General features: G+C 44.0%; 1 protein-coding gene across 8 annotated transcripts in view; it reads right to left on the bottom strand.

Moving 5' to 3' along the window:
* The window catches only part of faf (ubiquitin carboxyl-terminal hydrolase-like faf), a 607,534-nt gene that overhangs the window by 63,841 nt on the left and 523,958 nt on the right, over window positions 1-19,735 (bottom strand). For all 8 annotated transcript variants that reach the window (XM_072286629.1, XM_072286626.1, XM_072286628.1 and 5 more), the window contains one exon: window positions 11,805-11,946. In XM_072286629.1, coding sequence (XP_072142730.1) covers window positions 11,805-11,946 — 142 coding nt within the window. The remainder of the gene's footprint in view (window positions 1-11,804; window positions 11,947-19,735) is intronic.

Genomic DNA, 19,735 nt, shown 5'->3' with positions numbered 1-19,735 from the left:
CAGATTAAAGTCCGTAAATCAAATGATAGGAGGGTCTTCCAAATAAACTCGGCTGATTTTAGCATCTTTGCGCAGGCGTAGCTTATTACTACATTTCGTGTCCTGCGAACTGATTGCACGCACGTCCCTGAATACTTTTCATCATGCCTTTGCTATCACCAGCCAAAGTCAAACCATTGCTCACATCTTCTAATATCTCTATTCTTCATATCAATGCACGAAGTTTGCGCAAGAACCATGATACCACTTCTGCATTTACTGACTCACTTAATCATTCGTTTTCATTTATTTGCATTTCGGAAACATGGCTTGACAATGCTGATAGCAATTTATACGATTTTCGTTCATACCAAGCAGAATACCACCATCGTATTTCGGATCAATACGGTGGTTCCGCCATATTTGTTTCACCTCATATAAAATATAAGCGTAGGCTTGATCTTTTTCTTAATGTAAATCACTGTGAATCGGTATGCATTGAAACTGACTTACAGCTGAATTCTCATAATCGTAACAGTTTTATTCTTGGTTGTGTATACCGCTCCCCTTCTTCATCTATTTCCAATTTTCTGGGTGAACTCTGCATAGATTTGAAAGAAAAACAAAATTCTCTTGAACATAAGCAAGTCCTAATTGTCAGTGATATTAACATCAACTTACTTGATGTCAACAATGGAAGTGTAACAGCTTATACAGACTGTCTTGCTGGTTTCGGACTGGAATCATTAATTATCTCTCCTACTAAGTGTTCTACTCATGGCACCAACACGCTTCTTCACCATGCTCTAACTAACATCGCGCCAACTCCAAACTCTGGTGTCACAGATACTCAGATCACAGACCATTTCCCGATATTCGTCTCCTTTCAGGCCAAAATACCTCAGTCCGAACCTTGCTACTTTTCCTCCAATTTTGACCGAGATAGCTTTGTTAGCACTATAACAACTACTGATTGGTCTGTAATTAACTCCCTGCACGATCCCGATGAAGCTCTTGAAAAATTTTGTTCCATCTTTTTACAGGCCGTTCACGCTAACACTACTACTGTCAGATGCAAGAAACATTTTAAGTTTCCCAGTAACCCTTGGGTAACGAGAGGTTTACTGACTAGTATGAGAAAAAAAGAAAACCTATACAAAAATACTAAAAAGAAACCTTTTACTGTACGCTTAGCAGCATGCTATAAAAATTATTGCAACATTCTGAATAACTTGCTAAAGCAGTCTAAACAACAGTATTACGACCATGAATTTACAAAACACAAGAACAATTCCAAAAAAACAATGACAACTTCTTAATGCGTACATGAACTTACCTAAGTCCGGTAATACTACTGATAAAATAAAATACAACAATAAAACTCATACTGATTCTTCTAGCGTAGCAAGTAGTTTGAGCGACTACTTCTATAATATATACAGAAGTCGTCATACGACTACTACTTATCCCATTTATCACTGCAATCTTTATTTTTTTCTCTTTCCCATAACTGCAGATGAGGTATATTCCATGGTATTAGTTCTAAAGAATACTAGCCCTGGCTTAGATAACATTTCTTTATTTCGTCTAAAACTTGTTGCGCCGCCTATTTCTGATACACTTTGTATTATAATTAATAATATTTTAAAATGTAGTATTTTTCCCACTTCGCTTAAAAGGGCTAAGATTATTCCTGTACATAAGAAAGGTGATAAAATGGCGGTGTTTAACTATTGTCCTATTTCTATTCTGTCGTCGATTAGTAAAGTGGTTGAGAAGTTATTTTGTAAGCGCCTAAACAATTACTTTAAAAAATTTAATTTCACGCAATCCTCTCAATTAGGTTTTCGCACTGGCAGTTCGACTAACTTAGCTTTAATATCTCTAACTGACTACATTCGTAATTCGACTGATACGGGTAACTTCGTTGGTTTGGTACTCTTGGACTTCACTAAAGCTTTTGATACAATTAATCATAATATACTTTTTACTAAGCTAGAAGCCCTGGGAATGACCGGTCCAGTACTAAACCTCCTAAAATGTTACCTACATGATAGCGAACAAAGTTTTTTTTTTTGAGGTGCTTATTCTGATACTGAAGTTATTATTAAAGGGACCCTGAAACGCTTTTGACGATTTTCTACAAACGTACTGAGTCGTTAGAGTAGGTCCTTCTGATCATTAATTGACACATCTAAGTGCTCCGCGTAAAGCGTGTAATTTATTATAAGGTTTTAAAAATGCAAATCGCTGCCGATCGCAGCACACTGCTCGGTGGAATTTTAAGCCACCCCGACCCATATGACCGAAATCACCCATATGACGTCAGTGGGGTGAGCTATCCGACTGGCTGACCAGGGCGCGTGATCGATAATTTTTTCAACTTTCTAGTAAACAAATGATCTTCGTAATAGTTGGAATGTTAGTTAATTTGTTCTTATAAAAAGAAAGTAACATAAAGAGAATGCACAAGGAACATTTTTCAGTACACTTAAGCACTTCCGGCATACAGCAAGTGTCGTCTGCTTGTGTTACAACGTACTCCATTTTGAAGAGAGCTCCGCAGTCAGAGTCGGTCTCAGTCTTTTTGCGAGCACTATAATTCGACTTTGTTGCCTTGTGGACTGCAAACGTAGCGACTGGCAATATGTCAAGCTGCGACATCGTGTCCCTCTGCAAGGCAGCGTACGAGCGAACTGGCTGCTGCGCATCAGACTGCCGCTATCCAATCGGCCCCAGGATTTGCGCGTTTGTGGTTGTCACTTTACACCGGAAGTTTACTAACGCATAGCGTTTCGAGAGTCCGGTATTAGGGCAAATGCAAGCGCAAGAGGACAGGGTCTGGCCGCTAGACTGTGCCGTAATGGGATAAGCCATGAGATGAGCAGAAGGGCAAATGTGAATGGTCTGCATGGTGCAGCCACCTGGTGGCACAGAGCTCAACCATACACAGTAGCAGCAACGAAGTGTATTCTTCTTTGCTGCTGGTGTGCATTTTTCGCAGGAGTGTAATCATCAACACGTTTTTATATATGTTTAAAATGTTTAACACTTTGTTTGGCTGGTTAAGCGCTGCGCCAACAAGTGTCTGGACCGTGCGACCGATCAGGCCGCTCACGTACGTCTACGCTAAAGTTCCTTCATCAGCTTGAGTTTATGCCTTCAGTCATTCGCCGAAATGACCAGCTTGCCTGTGGTTACCGGAATACCACACACGTTCGGCGCTACGACAGAATGCTCGCAACGCACGCTGCTTCGATAGCTGTCGCTTGGGGTCGACGGCCAAGCGGCTAGCGGAGAGGTCTCACGCGGGCGGGCTCCAAAACAACCGAAAGTGGACGATGTGACGCCGCATCGTGATGCAGAACCAGTGAAGGCGGAGCTTAGCCCCGCTCGCTCGGCGAACGAGTTGAGGAGGAAAAGCATGGCTAGGGAGGAGGGTAACTTCTAATCGCTTGTAGCTCCATTAATACGTAACGGTTCACTTTAATTGTGGTGCGAATGTTGTACTTAAGCTGTACCCTACGCGTCTACAAAATTTGTCCGAACTGTTTCAGGCGCCCTTTCACCAAGGTGTACCACAGGCCTCCATATTAGGTCCCTTACTGTTCTCTATTTATATTAATTATTTACCCACGTGTCTTTCGGCACATTGTGCACTATATGCAGACGATACTACTATCTCGATGCGTGACAATTCTTTAACAACCTTAATCCTTAAACTAAACAATGAGCTTGACCATATTGTTGCTTGGTATTCGTACAATCATTTAATTATCAATCCTTTAATATCTCAATTCATGATTTTTCGACCTAGCCAAAGAATACTACCTGGCTTGCCTGAGATAACTCTAGATGGTCATCACATTCCCGTCTCCGACTGTATATCATTTTTGGGCATCAAATTAGATTCTAACCTTAAGTTTTCTCTACACATTACCTTCATTAAGCAAAAGTGTACCTTCAGTATTAGAGCATTAATCAAATCAAGAACTTATTTCTCTAAAGACGCGTTATTAGCATTATACCTTGCCTTCATTCAGTCACATTAACCACGACATTGTTTCTTGGGGAAACACATATAACTGTCATATCTCGTCTATTCAGTGCTTACAAAACCAAGCAATATGCATTATCACTAACAGTGGGTTTCTCACAAGTGCTACTCTACTACTTCGTGAAAATAACATCCTTGTTGTAACGAACTTGTTCAGCTATCATATAATAATTGTTTTATAAATTACTTATTAAACAGCTCTCGTACGAATTCATTCCAGGCACCTCATCAACAACAATAATACCAGGTTTGCACATAACTCCAATTTTCTACTACCTATGGTTCATTCTAACTATGGAAAAATGATGCCATTCACTGCTATAAAACTGTGGAATGGTTTACCTGTCAGCATTAAATCTTCATCCTGTCATACATTTAGTCATGCCCTTAACCTGTTTCATATACGTAACTAAGTTTGCATCATTCATTACACTACATTTGTCATTTGTATGTATTAAGTTTTTTTTATGCAGTATAGGCATCATCTAATAATAATAAGTATAATACCACTTGTTTTCGTTGATTTTATTTTTCTATGTTGTATTTTCATGATTGTGTTTGTTTCTTTTAGTTAGCTTACTCTTTAATACATCTCTACATTATTCACTGAGGGTCCCGTTGCAGTCTTTGACTTTGGGACTTTTGTCTGTATATTGTCTCTTACCAATTCATTGTAGTTAAAGAATAAACTGAAACTGAACTGAACTGATGTGACCAGATTGCTGCTCACTGGCATATGTGAGCCAAAAGAGAGCTTTCGCACAGATTCGCGTGTGCGCTTCCCTATAACACAGAGCAAACCTCAGAGGACAGAGGAAAAAGTGCTCATACCGTGTTTTGTAGTGTTATTTGTGACTGTCTGTTTGTGCTAATACAAATAGTACAGCAAACAAAAATTTGTACAAATAATAATTTATCACGTTTTCGCTGCAGTGCAGTGGTTTTCAGCAACTTTATCTTCAACCAATCATGGACGAGCAAGTGGTGACATTGATTACGGTACAAATTCTTCTGGCCAGCACCACTGGGCAATGATGCAGTCGGCAGCAATGTGGCGACTTGTTTGCACGATTAAGATAATAAATATGTCAGTGCTTTGACCTACGCTAAAAGCATCTCCCACGGTCAGTCATTGCAACCCGTAACAGAAGGATGGTGGCTTGAAAAGTGTTTGAAGGCCTTTCCAACAAAGATACCGTAAAACCTCGTTAATTCGAAGTCATCAGGACTGCAAAAAATCTTCAAATTAAGCAGGTTTTCGAATTGACCGAACGCACACAAAAAATGCAACCCAAGCAAAAAATTTTGCTGCAGGAATACACTAGGTTTATTCGGCGATAACTGGATTCTGGTTTGCCGCATCCTGTAGTTCGAGGCTTCAAGGGTCATGCTTTCTAGTTGGGCAACTACCCGCAGCATTTGAGAATTTTCACCGTGGCACTCAACAAAACTGCAGGTATTGTTCAGCGATCCGATAACTTCCCCAAGAGCGTGTGCTCTGGAGGGCTCGTAAGCGTCGTCGTCGTCGCTGTCATTGCACATGGTGGCATAAGCAGTAGCTTCACTCTCCAAGTCTGAGTAGCATGTTTGTTGATCATTTACAAAGTTCAGGTACTCGGCGAAGCTGACTGCACCGGATTCACTATCCTCTGAGCAGAGTGCATTGATGCGGTCGCAATACTCGGCTCCTTTTTCATCAAGTGCACATGAATAGTCAGCATCAGCATCGACGGTGCTTTCCTTCGAGAAGCCAGCGTGTTCAAAACACCGCATGATCAAAGTGGGCTGCACTTGCTTACATGCATACACAATAAGACATATGGCCTCGAGGAGGTCGATGGAGTACTCCTTGCCATTGTTGTAACAAAGAAGCATGTGCTTGAGCAGGTGGTGGTGGTAAATCTTCCTTGTGTGTTGAATGACGCCTTGGTCCATTGGCTGAGAGATCAACGTGGTGTTCGGAGGAAGAAATGCCATCCTGATAGCTTTCAGATGTGGGATGTCACCATGCGCCAGGCAATTATCAACAATGAAGAGTACATTCCTGCCTGTGGCCATGAACTTGCGGTCAAGCTGCCAAATAATCTTCAAATATTGCACCTGTGGCCCAGGCTTTCCTGTTGTGCCGGTAGATAAGCTCATCCCTTGGCGGCAGCCGTGCATTTTTAAGGCAGCGAGGCTTCCCACTCTTTCCAACTATGAGCAGCGGCAGCTTGTGTTTACCGCACATGTCCGCGCCAAACAGAACGACAATTCTTTCCTTGCCCTGCTTTTGGCCCTTGACAGCGGTGTCCTTCGCTGCAAACGTTTTTGTGGGCAGCATCTTGTAAAAAAGGGCTGCCTCGTCAAGGTTGTACACATCATCTGCACCGTACTCGCTAAGCGATCGAGCCAACATGTGTTTCTTCTAGCTAGTCGTCGACGATGCTCTCGTTTGTGATGCCACTCTCACCACAGACGGCTACGAAGGTCAAATTATTGCGCTCTTTAAAATGGCTGTACCATCCACTGCTACACTTGAACTCTTCATGCCCAAGTTGTAGAGAGACATCAATGGCCTTCTCCCGCAGTATCGTTCCAGTGACGTTCCATTGGCGGGCTGTGTTTGCTTTCTGCAGCCAGCGAAGTAAAGCCGATTCCGCATCTCGGTATGTGGGAGCCCACACTCGCGACCGATTCGAAGAATATGTCTTGTTGCAGGCCTCCAGTACCTTCGACTTGTTCTACAATACTGTGGACAACGTCGAGAGGGGCACGCTGTGCCTTTCAGCCAACTCAGTCTTGGAACACTTGTTCTTACCCGTTTCTTGGATCAAGCACAACTTAAGCTGCAGCGTTAAAGTCTTACACTTTGGCATCTTCGCTCACTGGCACTTCTGCACAGCTCAGAAAAAAAAAAAAAAGGAACACCACGCTAGCTGCAACACCGCTAACCACCGCACACAAAGAAATGGCGCAGGCCGGCGTTGTGCGCACACACGTCGCCGCAGGCGCGGAGAGAGAATGGGCGAATGGCAGCCAGTGGCAGTGGCATGGAACACGCGCTGACACTGCGACTGAGAGGAGCGTGCGGAGTGGGGGACGAGAACATGTGACAAAAACCAGTATGCCCACTGTGTTGCAGTGAAGCACATCTCCTCCTCTGCAGGCGTGCATTTTGACGGTGCACAGGGCGTACTGTGGACTGGTTTTTGTGCTAGCAGTACTATGGGTCGAGCGTTTCATCTATAAATAATCGCGATTGCTATGTGGCGTCGCCTCGCGGCTCCAAATAGCCGTCGTTTCGTCGGGTTTGCGGTGAAATGGGTATCGGGAATTGCCACATAGCACTCCGAATCTTCGAATTAACCGAAATGATGTAGGCCACCGGTTCGAATTATCTGGTCATATTTACACTGAAAAATATGGGACTGCAGAAAACCTTCGAATTATCCAGAATTTCAAATTAACCGAGTTCGAATTAACAAGGTTTTATTGTACAATGCACGGCTCGGCCTCAAGATAATTCGCAGTGGCTGACCGATAATGAAGACTCGATGAGGACTGCTTAAAGCTAGAAATATTGGACAATTTACAGATTCAGTGACTTGTTCCGCCAAGTGGCTGAAAAAAATGTGACACATTCTCGGATGGTCACTTTCGGGGATAATTTCTCTGGTATCGCATGACTAGCACCAGACGCATTGGCATCTATGAGCATTCATGGCCCATTGCCAAACACACTGTGTTATCTAGGATCACTGTCACCTGTCGATGCCGTCCACTGCTATGAAACAAAGTTTTTTCGAAAATGATTTTCTGTGCATACGGCCCAAGTTTGCCAACATGTTGCTGCACGCAGATACGAAAATAGGCCCAATATTTCAATTTTCAATTTTTATTTTCTGTATTCCGGACGATTTTTTGAGCCTATATCTCTGAAATTTGGTTACAAAATGCAGCATAGTTCTTCCTTTATCGTGATCTAAACATGTGAATCCGCTAGCATTGCCCTTTAAATTAGGGGCAAATCACATCTGATTTTTGTCGCGTTTAACTATATAACTACATGCTCTGCCAGCACCATTTTGGTATCATTCAAAAGCTGATGTTTCTGGCTTTCTTTATTCGTCGGTCGGCAACGTTGCCAGTGCTGAGTTCACGAAAAAAAAAAAAAAAAAAAACGAAAAAAGAACAGCAAACGAAATTCACTGCGCACACTATTATTGGCCAGTTTGAGCATGTGACCAAGATGGCGAATCATGATTGGCTCCAAGGACCATGAGCGCTCAAACGACGAAAACAGCCGCCACTTTGTCTTAGTCCAGCGACTGTGGTGTTGGATATGCTGGAGGTCCGAGGAAGTTTTGGTGCATGAATCGTTACAAGCGGAAATGTACAAGACGCAATAAACTTCCGAAAGTGATTTCGTCGTTGCAGTTGGCACAGGATACCCAGCATCTTGCCGCTGAAGTTGTACCACCGCCAAACGTCGATGCCTCAACAGCTTTGCCGGATCACGCATACCCACCTGCCGGTTACACTTGTGTAAGAATTGAACACGGTTGTCGTAACTGGAGAGGAAGTGGATAAGATAAGAGCCCATGAGAAAGCCATGCTCGACAAGATTGCATCTACAACGGCCCCGGAGCTAAAGATTGGGTGTTTTGCTGATGATCCCACCGCTGATAGTGCAACAATCTCGGCCGCGAAGCCCGCTGCTCCGTCCGTTGTCATCGGGCTTATAGCAGTGAACAATCTTCTTGGCGTATTCTCGTGCAATACATGCGGTGGTTCTGCGTAGCTGGTGTGGAGCGATCAGGATTACGGTCTCACTACTAAACTGACTGTGGTTTGCAAGATCTGCGGTGAAGTTGAGTGGGGATGGAGCTCACAGGAAATTGAGGGCCCGGAAACATGTAATATTTTTGAAGTGAACGTACCCGCAGTGCATGGTATGTCGTCGACGGGCAATGGCCATACGGCCATGAATTATACCGGGCCGTTTTTCCAACTTTCTTTCAATATATCAGTTGTAAAATGTTTTTTGTTGTTTTATCAAAACCACAATTTTGATGATGATGCCGTATTGAAGGTGCATTATCTCTGCTTCTACTTGCGCTATCACTGTAATTCTTTCTTTTTTTTCAGAAAGAAAAATTTACGAAACAACTTTGTTGCATTTATTAGAAAATAAAAAAAAATTTATTTTTTCGCAGTTAGATGAATTTCTCTCACTGAAGTTTGCAACATTCTCATTCGATATAATATTGGGTTAGAACCCCATACTTGCTTATTTGTACTCTTTGTTAGTTCCACATCATTTTCGTATGTCAATATTTATTATGCCGTGTATAGTTTGGTGGATAACTCACCTCCAAGCAAATTATGCAATAAAGCTGAATTTCTTTAATTTCTGGGAAGGTATTTACTCTGCAAAAAAACTGGATGTATATTTAAATCTAGCACACTGAAATACATAAACTGAGCATCATCATCATCATCATCAGCTTGGTTATGCCCATTGCAGGGCAAAGGCCTCTCCCATACTTCTCCAACTACCCTGGTCATGTGCTAATTGTGGCTATGTTGTCCCTGCAAACTTCTTAATCTCATCCGCCTACCTAACTTTCTGCCGTCCCCTGTTACGTTTCCCTTCCCTTAGAATACAATCCGTAACCCTTAACCACCGGTTATCTTCCCTCCTCATTACGTGCCCTGCCCATGCCCATTTCATTTTCTTGATTTCAACTAAGATGTCATTAACTTGCGTTCATTACCTCACCCAATCTGTTCTCTTCTCATCCCTTAACGTTACACCCATCATTTTTCTTTCCATAGCTCGTTGCGTCGTCCTCAATTTAAGTAGAACCCTTTTCGTAAGCCTCCAGGTTTCTGCCCCGTACGTGAGTACTGGTAAGACACAGCTGTTATGCATTTTTCTTTTGAGGAATCGTGGCAACCTGCTGTTCATGATTTCAGAATGCCTGCCAAACGCACCCCAGCCCATTCTTATTCTTCTGATTATTTCAGTCTCATGATTCAGATCCACGGTCACTACCTGCCCTAAGTAGATGTTTTCCCTTACCACTTCCAGTGCCTCGCTACCCATCGTAAACTGCTGTTCTCTTCCGAGACTGTTAAACATTATTTTAGTTTTCTGCAGATTAATTTTTAGTCCACCCTTCTGATTTGCCTGTCCAGGTCGGTGAGCATGCATTGCAATTGGTCCCCTGAGTTACTAATCAAGGCAATATCATCATCGAATCACAAGTTACTAATGTATTCTCCATTAACTCTTATCCCCAATTCTTCCCAATCCAGGTCTCTGAATACCTCCTGTAAACACGCTGTGAATAGCATTGGAGAGATCGTATCTCCCTGCCTGATGCCCTTCTTTATTGGGATTTTGTTGCTTTCTTTATGGAGGACTATGGTGGCTGTGGAGCCACTATAGATATCTTTCAGTATGTTTACATAGGGCTCGTCTACACCCTGATTCCGTAATGCCTGCGTGACTGCTGAGGTTCCGATTGAATCACATGCTTTCTCGTAATAAATGAAAGCTACATATAAGGGTTGGTTATAGTCCGCACATTTCTCTATCACCTGATTGATAGTGTGAATATGGTCTATTGTTGAGTAGCCTTTACGGAATCCTGCCTGGTCCTTTGCTTGACAGAAGTCTAAGATGTTCCTGATTCTATTTGCGATTACCTTAGTAAATAGTTTGTAGGCAACTGACAGTAAGCTTATCGGTCTATAATTTTTCAAGTCTTTGGCGTCCCCTTTCTTATGGATTAAGATTATGTTGGCGTTCTTCCAAGATTCCGGTGTGCTGGAGGTCATGAGGCATTGCGTATATAGGGTGGCCAATTCTAGAACAACCTGCCTACCATCCTTCAACAAATCTGCTGTAACCTGATCCTCCCCAGCTGCCTTCCCCTTTTGCATAGCTCCCAAGGCTTTCCTTACTTCTTCTGGCATTACTTGTGGGATGTCAAATTCCTCTAGACTGTTCCCTCTTTCCTTATCTTCGTGGTTGTCACCGGTACTGTATAAGTATCTATAGAACTCTTCAGCCACTTGAACTATCTTATCCATGTTAGTAATGATAGCACTGCTAGGCTTGCCTCACTAGATAACGTTCTAGCGTTAAACATTGCCAGGTTCAGATTCCAATGGCGGCCTGTCCTGATCCAGGGATTCTTAGCACCCTCTGCTGTGTCATAGGTCTGACCGCTGCTGTGGTCAGTTGCTTCGCAGCTGCTAGGGACCGAGGGCTGGGTTTTGATTGTTGTATTCATATAGGAGGTTATGGCCAAGACTGCACCAGGGTGGCCAATCCTGCTCTGGTGAGGGAGTGCATTACCGGTTCTGGTCTCCAGGATCAGGCCGCACTCCAGGCCTGTTTATGCAATTTTATCAACACCCAATTTTTTTTTTAGTCCAGTGGAAAATTGCGCGGCACCAGGATTCAAACCACGGTCCTCTTGCACGCGAGGCGGATGCTCTACCTCTATGTCATTGCTGCATTTATTTGTCATGCCGATTTTGCATTAGCCCGCAGTGTGCTCAACTGTGGCTGGCACATTTGCAAGAGATGTTCAGCGCTGTTCGATCTCCCGAACCAGGGTGCAGCCATGCAAGACACTACCTTGTCAGCAGCTCTGACTGGCATTTGAAACACCGAACAGTGCACCCAGTCTGACATGAAAACAGGCACTCTGCCTTCGTGGAAGGGACACTCGAGAAACAAGCGTGGGCGCACTCCCTGCATGCAGCTCACCTCTGTGGTGGGGCACTCGAGCAAGTACTCGGCCAGCCGATGAGGGTGTGCAAACAGCACCTGGCTTGCAAACCAGAGCCGCACATTGCGAGAATGCCGCAGGTGCACGCACAGCACCTCGTACCAGTCTGAGGCAGAACCCCTGCACAAAAAATACATGGGCGTCACAGCAATCGTCGTCTACTCTCTGGCCCGACCACGATGGTCCACCCTCACATGAGAGTGCAAAAAAACGTTTTAATTAACTGTGTGTAAAATTATCGAATGCATCAAGAATTTAATAAACAATCGCTTATTGCATCAACACTGTCACAAGTAAAGGCATCTTGGCTGCCTAAAAGTAGATGCGCCAGGAGGCAACCATCAGCAGTGGGTGACGTGGCTAGAGCGACTCCAGCTGGAGGTAGCCAGACCATGTCTGCCATGCTCTGTTGTCGAGCAAATAATGAAGCAAAAGGAAAAGTTAAACACAACTGGCATTTTCTCCAGCCACAACTCGTTCCACGAGCATACAGACCAGCTGACTATGAACCGAATCCCTTTCCTGGCGCTGGATCAGTCTAAAGAAAGAAGGTTGAACTAATGAAGCAACAGGGATGCGCGTGATCGTTGAATAAATAGTGACATAAAAATTGTGTTGGGCATTATAAATAAAATAAAATATCATAATAAAAACAATCAACTACGCCCTGCCTACTGCAATAGATGGTGACAACTGAATTAATTTTGAGTTAATCGCACGGGCACTGAATCGATGAAAAAACTGGCCTCCACACCCCAGGAGATGCTGATAACTACCGCTATCCAAAAGGAGTGAAAAAATTGACCACAATTCCACAGCGTGGAGATGGAATGGCAGCGAAAGATGACGACAGTCAAAGCTCGCAAACGAAAAGCAAAGTGTTTCACATCCACAGCGGGTCGGCCTGAAGATAGTGCAATATCGAGCCAACCCGCGGCGGAGGTGAAGCAGGCGTTAAGAACCCCGCATGCGTGGGCCAATCCTGAAAGTGGTGCGATGCCGGGCCGACCCGCGGTGGAGATGAAGCAGGCATTAAGAACTCCTCATACGTAGGCCGATCCCGAACATATTCCAATACCACGCCCACCGGGACGGAGGTGAAGCAGGCGTTAAGCGCTCCCCTCATGTGGATCCATCCCGAAGGTAGTGCAATGCCGGGCCGACCCGCGGTGGAGGTGAAGCAGGCGTTAAGCACTCCCCATATATGGGCCCATCCTGAAGATTCCGAAGGTCGTGTTATAGGTTCCCAAGTCCACAGGGGTATGTGCCATTGATCTTCGACCCTTTTTGCACTATCACCAGGATCGGCCCACATAATGATTTTTTTCTGTTAACGCACGCCAAAAAAAACTGCGGAAGTTAGTCGTACACTGCTTTTGCTGTAAAAGGCAGCAAAATGTTGGCCGCCGAGTACACTGATTTGTCGACGCTTTCGAAATGTATGAGGAGTGGTGCCTTGGCCGGATAAGTAAAAAGGGGGGGGGGGGGCCCTCCGGGCCCCCCCCCTTGGATACGTGCCTGGTCTGAGCCCATTATGCGTGTCTATGCCAATGTATCCAAATCATTAGGGCTCTTGCGCCGGAACTTGCACAGCACTGTTACATCTGCCTTGCATAATCTGGCTTACTTAAATGTTTTTGCGATCTCAGCTTGAGTACGCATCTCTCATTTGGTCTCCATACCAGCAATACCTACCGTATTTACTCGATTCTAATGTGCCATCGATTGTAACGTGCACTGTTTTCCGTGACAGAAAACAAAAACCGCCCTTAATTGTAACGCGCACCCATTTGCCGTGACTTAAGTAAAGAAAGTCCTTTACAGTACCGCACACCTCATTCTTTCAGACAGAAATAGAACTTTCTCTCATTTGAAAAAAACAAGGATTTACTCCCAATGCACTAAAGTTGCGATAAATAAAAGAAAGTCACAGTTTTTCCCGAACAGTGAAGCATTGGTTACAATAGGAAATTAGTGGACAGCTACACGAAAAGTAAGGATAGTAGTCTTATTGGCCGCATAAATTTTTAAACATGGGTTAACTAAATTAACAAGCATGGTGTCACGCGCGCACAAGCAAACATGAACCCGACTCACTCAATGACTGCGGAAACTATCAATATGCTGGAGTGAGGAAGTGCTGTAGCAGGAGCGAGGGAATTAGCCTTTGCGTGGCCCCTTGCTTCAATGTGAAGTAAGCGACAAGAACACAGCGCAGTGTGCCTAGATGCGCAGACTCTTGTCTCCGTCACAGATCGCTTTCAAGATAGGGGCCGCGCGGCCGCACCACACTTAGCACCCACTGGTGTAGAACGTCTCTCTTGTTTGCCCCAGTCCCGCACAGAAGTGTCAGGAAATCAGAATGCCTGTAACGTGGTCCACTTTCCATCCGTCTCCACACAGTGATCGCTTTCATTTTAAATGTGGCATCGGGATGAACTCGGCATGTCTTCGCAGTCTGCACTTCTATGCTGATAGAGCAATTGCAGAAAACGGGAAGACCGGGAAGATGGACTGTGTGCTAACCCAAGCCAAACAAAACATTGCCTGAGCACACGTACTACAGCACATGGAAGAAGCTATGGCAGCTAGAGGCCAAGCGCGTACGAGGTGGCCATCTCGAAATGCCGATAGCAATATGGTAACGCAGATTTAGAGTCGTACTTGATTGTAATGCGCATGCAAATTTTGGACCTGTTTTATCAGAAAAGAAGTGTATGTTAGATTCGAGTAAATATGGTAACTGAAGCGTTGGAAATCATTCAGAATAGGGCAAGTCGTTTCATTGCTTATAATTACAGCGCCCAGTCTAGCATAATGCAGATCAAAACCAAACTATTGTTGCAGTCATTGAGTACTCGCCGTGACATTGCATTGCTGTTGTTATTCCATAAATTCATTCACTCTTCTAGATTATCCCTACCATGCTTGAAACACCACGCATTCACATAGCACAGACTGCACAATAATTTCAGCTATGCCCGTGTAGACGGCGCGATGCGAGCATTTGACTTTTCACCACTGCCTTGTGCTATCTGTCTCCGGAACAGTCTTACGGAAAGCATTGCTTTGCTCAGAAATCATGATAACTTTTGTAGTAATTTCGTCAAACATTTTTCTCCACACTGTGCATTTTCTACCGTGTTCCAGCGCGTGATCATGCTCTGTGATTCACTTGTGCCTGCCTCAGTATTCGTGTAGCACTGACTCATAGCGCTGGTCAGGTGTCCTCGTGCACAGCGCACAAAATTGTGTGCTGTGTGAAACAAGACAATTACAACAGCTCGCGTACGGCGCTGTCATCGGAAGTGCGCCGCGCCGCAAGAAAAGCAAGGAGAAATATAAAATGAAGGCAGGGCCCATGATGTATGCATCACGTGATCCTTGAGGTCTGATATGGGAGAACGCAGGGAAGAAATTTCGCTCGCGGAGGCTGGACGGGGCCAGTGGAGAGAGCGTTATGTTGGCGGTAATGCTCGCCTCTTGAAGTCATGTGTTCGTGGCACTGAAATATTTCTACTTTGGCAATTAATGAGCCGATCTGGAAAAAAATATTGTGGCAGAACGCTCCCTAGAGGACAAGTAACAACTTCCAGTGCATAATCAAAGTTTTCTGTGTGGCCCGGTGAGGGGCCCTTCAAGAGACAGCCTTTTGAATACCCGCCGTGGTTGCTCAGTGGCTATGGTGTTGGGCTGCTGAGCACGAGGTCGCGGGATCGAATCCCGGCCACGGCGGCCGCATTTCGATGGGGGCGAAATGCGAAAACACCCGTGTACTTAGATTTAGGTGCACGTTAAAGAACCCCAGGTGGTCGAAATTTCCGGAGTCCTCCACTACGGCGTGCCTCATAATCAGAAAGTGGTTTTGGCACGTAAAACCCCATAATTTTTTTTAGCCTTTTGAATAAGGCTGTCTGCTACTGTGAAGACACACTGGACACGCATTTGCAAAAGGGTCCTGCTTGACATGGGTGTCTACCAAGTTGACATTCCCAAATTCCCCGAGTTTTCCAGGGTTTCCCTGAGTGCCTTTGCAAAATTACGAGTGACACACAACTTTGTTTTACGTGAAGATAGGCTGACACTATGTCGCCCGATGCTGTCACTCTCCAGTAAGTGTGGTAAAAATGACTTAATTCAATTTGAATAGTAGGGAGCATCATTTATAGTATTATTCAAAAAAGATTGAAGCGAGGCGTTAGTAAAATGCACAGCGAATAAAATATCTTTGAAAGAAATGGTAGAACTCATTGCAAATCGAGTGGAACATTCTCAAATACGAATAAAACAAGATGCATACATAAGCACATGTTTTCGAATATCTACTTCACTCAGGAATTATGATCAACTGTTGATACGTATGTGTGAAACATAGGTGGTGCTTGAGACTCCACTGAAAGCAAATCAAGGTGATAGAAAGACTCTTTGACGACTTTATGATGAGTCATTATAATTACAGAGTAACTAAATATTTGAATATTGTAAAGTAAGTGATTGTACGTTTCTTCATAAAAAGGATTAAATCCCTCGCTCAAATTACATGCACAAGTTATTTATTAACCTCAAGCATTTCAAGAAAGAAAAGAAATATATATTTCAAGGTTGCTACCGACATGCCCCACATCAAGTGTCATGTAAAACATGGTAGTGCCTTCAACAAAGCGATACTCCGTAACGATACATATCACTCAGAAGCAAAATGGAAGTAATTTAGGTTATCAGAATCTTCAATTTGCCGTAAGCTTAACCTTCATGCTCTATTCCTTGCTATCACTGCACAGAAATGGCAAAAACAGGTTGCATCTACAAATGTGGACGCCGTGACTGAAGGTTGTATGAGCTACTTTCATCAATTTATAGCAAGCTCTCTTGTGCGAGGCGAGGCCCGAACTTTGTTACAAATTAGATTCTCAACATCTGGTGTGTCAACCTCAACTCTCCTGACATACTCTCAGCCCGCGCACAACGCCTCAGTGTTGCGTTTCACTGCTTTAAAGAGTTTATTTTGGTTTGGATGAGGGACACCTGCACTCCGGCATCAGCCAACACTTCGTTTTTTGAGCTCAAGCTATTTGAAAAAGTGGCAACAGGCTTTCTTTCCCGTTCATTCCTCAATGCATAGATCCTTTCTGTTCTCGCCCTCCTTCCACCACACGTTCGCCCCACGGACCATTTGAAGCATTTTCTTCATCAGCTGTACAGTGCACATACGATTTTTCGGACTCCCTAAGGGCTGCATGAACGTCCGTAAAATTGGGCAGTCCGAAAAAATGAATGCATGTCTTTTACTGCCATTAAAGGCTGAAATCGGCACAGGCACAACCGAAATGGCCTACCAGCACGCTTATTAGGCATATCAGTGCCTGTACTGTGACAGGAGCTGGCGGATGGACGCATGTATAATTAATGAATAGATACTGGGTCCAGTGACAATTGCCCCTTCCCGTGCTTGTTACGCTTCACCGCGTAACACTTCTGTATTGAGGCAAAGCTTACGTTTGGAAACCGGCATTATGCAACGCGTCGTACTTTCTGAGCTTCGAAGCCAATCGCGAGGACCACAAAGATGGAGTCGGTGCCATTGCTTACAGCGGCGAATTCTTTCAATGAAAAACACGGCGCCGAACGGCAAGAAGCTTAATATTGAACGTTGAAGCAGCTAGGCCTAGTGTTTGCGACGGCGGCAGTGGTGGCTTTCATTAATGCCATTGTGGACCTGCGGTCACAGCAAGAAGTCCGGAAAATCGGACGGCGAAGGGCTCTTGCGTCCGAAATTTCAGACGTTTTTAGACATTGACTCTATGGAGTACGTGATGGTGCCACAGAGCCGTTGGGCGTCCGGAAAGTCGGCCATTGACTGTACACTGGCAACTTCTCCAGCACGACACAGCATCAAAAGACTATTTGTTACGATCCCTCTCTGTTGCGCGAGCCAGCATTACTGCGACTTTCGTTCCCCTTCAATAAAATTACAGCTAATTTTCCCTGATAGAAGCACAAATTCCCTGAGTTTTCCCTGAGTACTTTCAGATGATTAAAAACCCCTGAGAATTCCCGGTTTTCCCGGTTGGTAGACACCCTGTTGATATACAACAGCACGAGCCTCTTAACATGAATTTAAGGGGCGCAATTGACCCGGTTGTCGATTGAAAGTCACAACAATAAGCAAGCACTTTCAAGTGGCTGGCTTTGTGCATAATGCTGAAGCTTTTGAAGCTGATGAGAAGAGAGTTCGTTGTTGAAGCAGTCAACACTGACATGTGGTCCAGCTTCACCGATAGCAACTCTGTTTCTCCAATAGACACCTTTGAAGACTATGCCAGTGAGAATGAGCTGGTTGCCTGTGAGGAAGTGAGCACTAACAATGTGATTGCCACAGCGGTGTGCAGTGGCACGGAGCTTGCTACTGAAGACAGATCTGACGATGAAGACCCCACACCAGATATGCCTTGCAAATAGATGCTTGAACAAAGTGAAAATGTACTGCACCCAAAACAGTTTTGGCGACAAAGCATTTCAGTGCGTAACCCTTGTCAAATATGAAATCCTTCAAGGTGCAGTAAAAAAACTACAGCTAGAAAATCATAGCATTCTACCAGTGATAAGGCACTTGTGAAAATAACTTATTTTTCGTGCTTAGTTGGGATTATTTTTTTTGTGTGTGTGTGTGGGAAATAAATTGTGTTGGAAAGGCAGGTTGCCTGCTTGGCATGCATAAGAGCCTAAAATGTGGTGTCTTGATTATAACATGGTATCCCTAAAGGCGTGGACTTTTTGCAACTCCTGCGGCCTGTGTCATGACAGTCTATGCTCTAAATATAAATGCTTGTTTTGTGCCTCTAAATATAAATGCTTGTTTTGTGCATGCAACTTCTCCCTGCCATAATTTGTGAGACAGATGCCTTTATTTAAGGGGTGTGGGAAAACAAAATGTAATGACTATGAGTAATGATGAGTAAATGTAATGTAATGATGAGTAATGATGTATCAGATACTTTCAGGCCAACCACCAAAGTTTGACCTTGAACACCAAGCTTTTTGAGAAAAAAATATCAGTTTCAGTCTTCAAAGTTTCGAATATTTCTGGGTTATACTATGTCGACTGGGTTCATTACACGATGGGCCGATGATGGGTAGAGCGCTCGTGCATCTGCGGCGCGCGATGCTGTTGGCAATCCTGCTGCCTACGTCCAGGCGTTCTTCCTCATTACAATGTATTTAATTTGTGCCGTCTGGATCGTTCTGTATTCCAACAAAAAATTAAAACTGCAATTTTACTCAGTTTTGCCGGTTTGCCGGTGTCGAAAGCACTCAAAGTTTTCAAATATTAGAAACATTGGTTATTTTGGCAGTCACACCACTTCATTGTCTTGCCCTACACACAATCTGAATGCTCAGATCATGCAATGTGCTTTTGAAAAAAAAAAAAAAAAAGAAGAAATCTGTTGACTGGTGACTTCTAGCTCAGGTGGTCTAGATCGATATTTTGCCAAAATGCTAGAAAACTTTCGGGAAGAAAAATAAATGTGGAGAATGAGTTCTGAACATCGATAAACATGTGAAATTTTGTTCAACTATATATACGTGCAGTCAAAAACACGGCGGTTGATTTGGCATGGAATGATCCACAATCTTGTCCAGTCAGGGAAAATTACAACTACCAATATGGTAGTTGTAATTTTGCTTGCATACTCGTACTCGTACTTTACTTTTACTCGTACTTGCATCATGATTGCACTCGCGTAATGATCGCACCCCTGAATTTTGTCATCAAAATTCGATTTTTTTCCTTTCCTGTGTAGTGATCACACCCTGCACATGTCGCAGCGATATGTCGTGTGCCAAGTTTAGCTAATGATGATCGCGCTTACCATCTGTCGAATGCTACGTGAATGACTCTTGAAGACAT

The sequence above is a fragment of the Dermacentor andersoni genome, chromosome 2, assembly GCF_023375885.2.
Source record: "Dermacentor andersoni chromosome 2, qqDerAnde1_hic_scaffold, whole genome shotgun sequence".
Classification (NCBI taxonomy): domain Eukaryota; kingdom Metazoa; phylum Arthropoda; class Arachnida; order Ixodida; family Ixodidae; genus Dermacentor; species Dermacentor andersoni.
Note: the sequence above shows the minus strand (reverse complement) of the source record. Positions and strands in the feature narration are given on the sequence as shown.